General features: G+C 35.3%; 1 protein-coding gene across 1 annotated transcript in view; it reads left to right on the top strand.

The window, feature by feature from the left end:
- LOC119592645 (lysophospholipid acyltransferase 5-like) overlaps window positions 1-734 on the top strand; it is a gene marked incomplete at its 5' end in the record, with an annotated part of 11,578 nt that overhangs the window by 1,298 nt on the left and 9,546 nt on the right. Inside the window, 1 exon segment of the mRNA XM_037941558.1 lies at window positions 143-290. Coding sequence (XP_037797486.1) covers window positions 143-290 — 148 coding nt within the window.

Raw genomic sequence — 734 nt, 5'->3', positions numbered from 1 at the left:
AAATGATACAAACTGTTGAACATTACTGTTTTAACCATCCATATGAATTTTTAAATTTTGTAAACATTGTACTTGATTTACATTAATTTGATTTTTGTTTATTACCATTTTCTGATAATTTTTCTCTCGTGTCTCCTACAAGATATGTGTACAAGAGATTGCGGTTCTTGAACAACCGCTACATCTCACAGGCTGCAGCTCTTGTATTCCTAGCAGTATGGCATGGACTTCACTCTGGGTATTATGCCTGTTTCTTCATGGAGTTTGTTGTCATAAACCTCGAAAAAGATGTAAGTCCTTTTGTTCAAACTGGAGGATTTTATTGCTAACTTTTACAGCCCACCATGATCTCTTATCTTCTGAATAACCAACGCAATTAGAATTAACTGGCTTTCTATGGTAGATATATTATTTATATGTCTTTGTAGTATTTTGAGTTTAATGGATAGTATAGATTTTTATCCTTATCCTTCAGTTTGTTCATTTCATCTCCTTGTTTTGTGACAATTGTTCATGACAAGATGTATTGGTAGTTATATGAGCCAAATTAAATAAACCTTAGGTGGTGATTGGTATGAGAAAGGAAGTAAGCCTGTCATTTATGTATTAACTCATTTCCTCCATGAGAATTTGAGGTTTGTTGGGCCTCCACTCTGGGGAATATGCATGGCTGACTGGGCTTGCCTTCTGGGCCTTTTTCAGATGCGCCACACCAACATAGCGATATGATTTCT

This window comes from Penaeus monodon, chromosome 30, assembly GCF_015228065.2.
Source record: "Penaeus monodon isolate SGIC_2016 chromosome 30, NSTDA_Pmon_1, whole genome shotgun sequence".
Taxonomy (NCBI): Eukaryota; Metazoa; Arthropoda; class Malacostraca; order Decapoda; family Penaeidae; genus Penaeus; species Penaeus monodon.
This window is presented reverse-complemented; position numbering and strand designations above follow the sequence as displayed.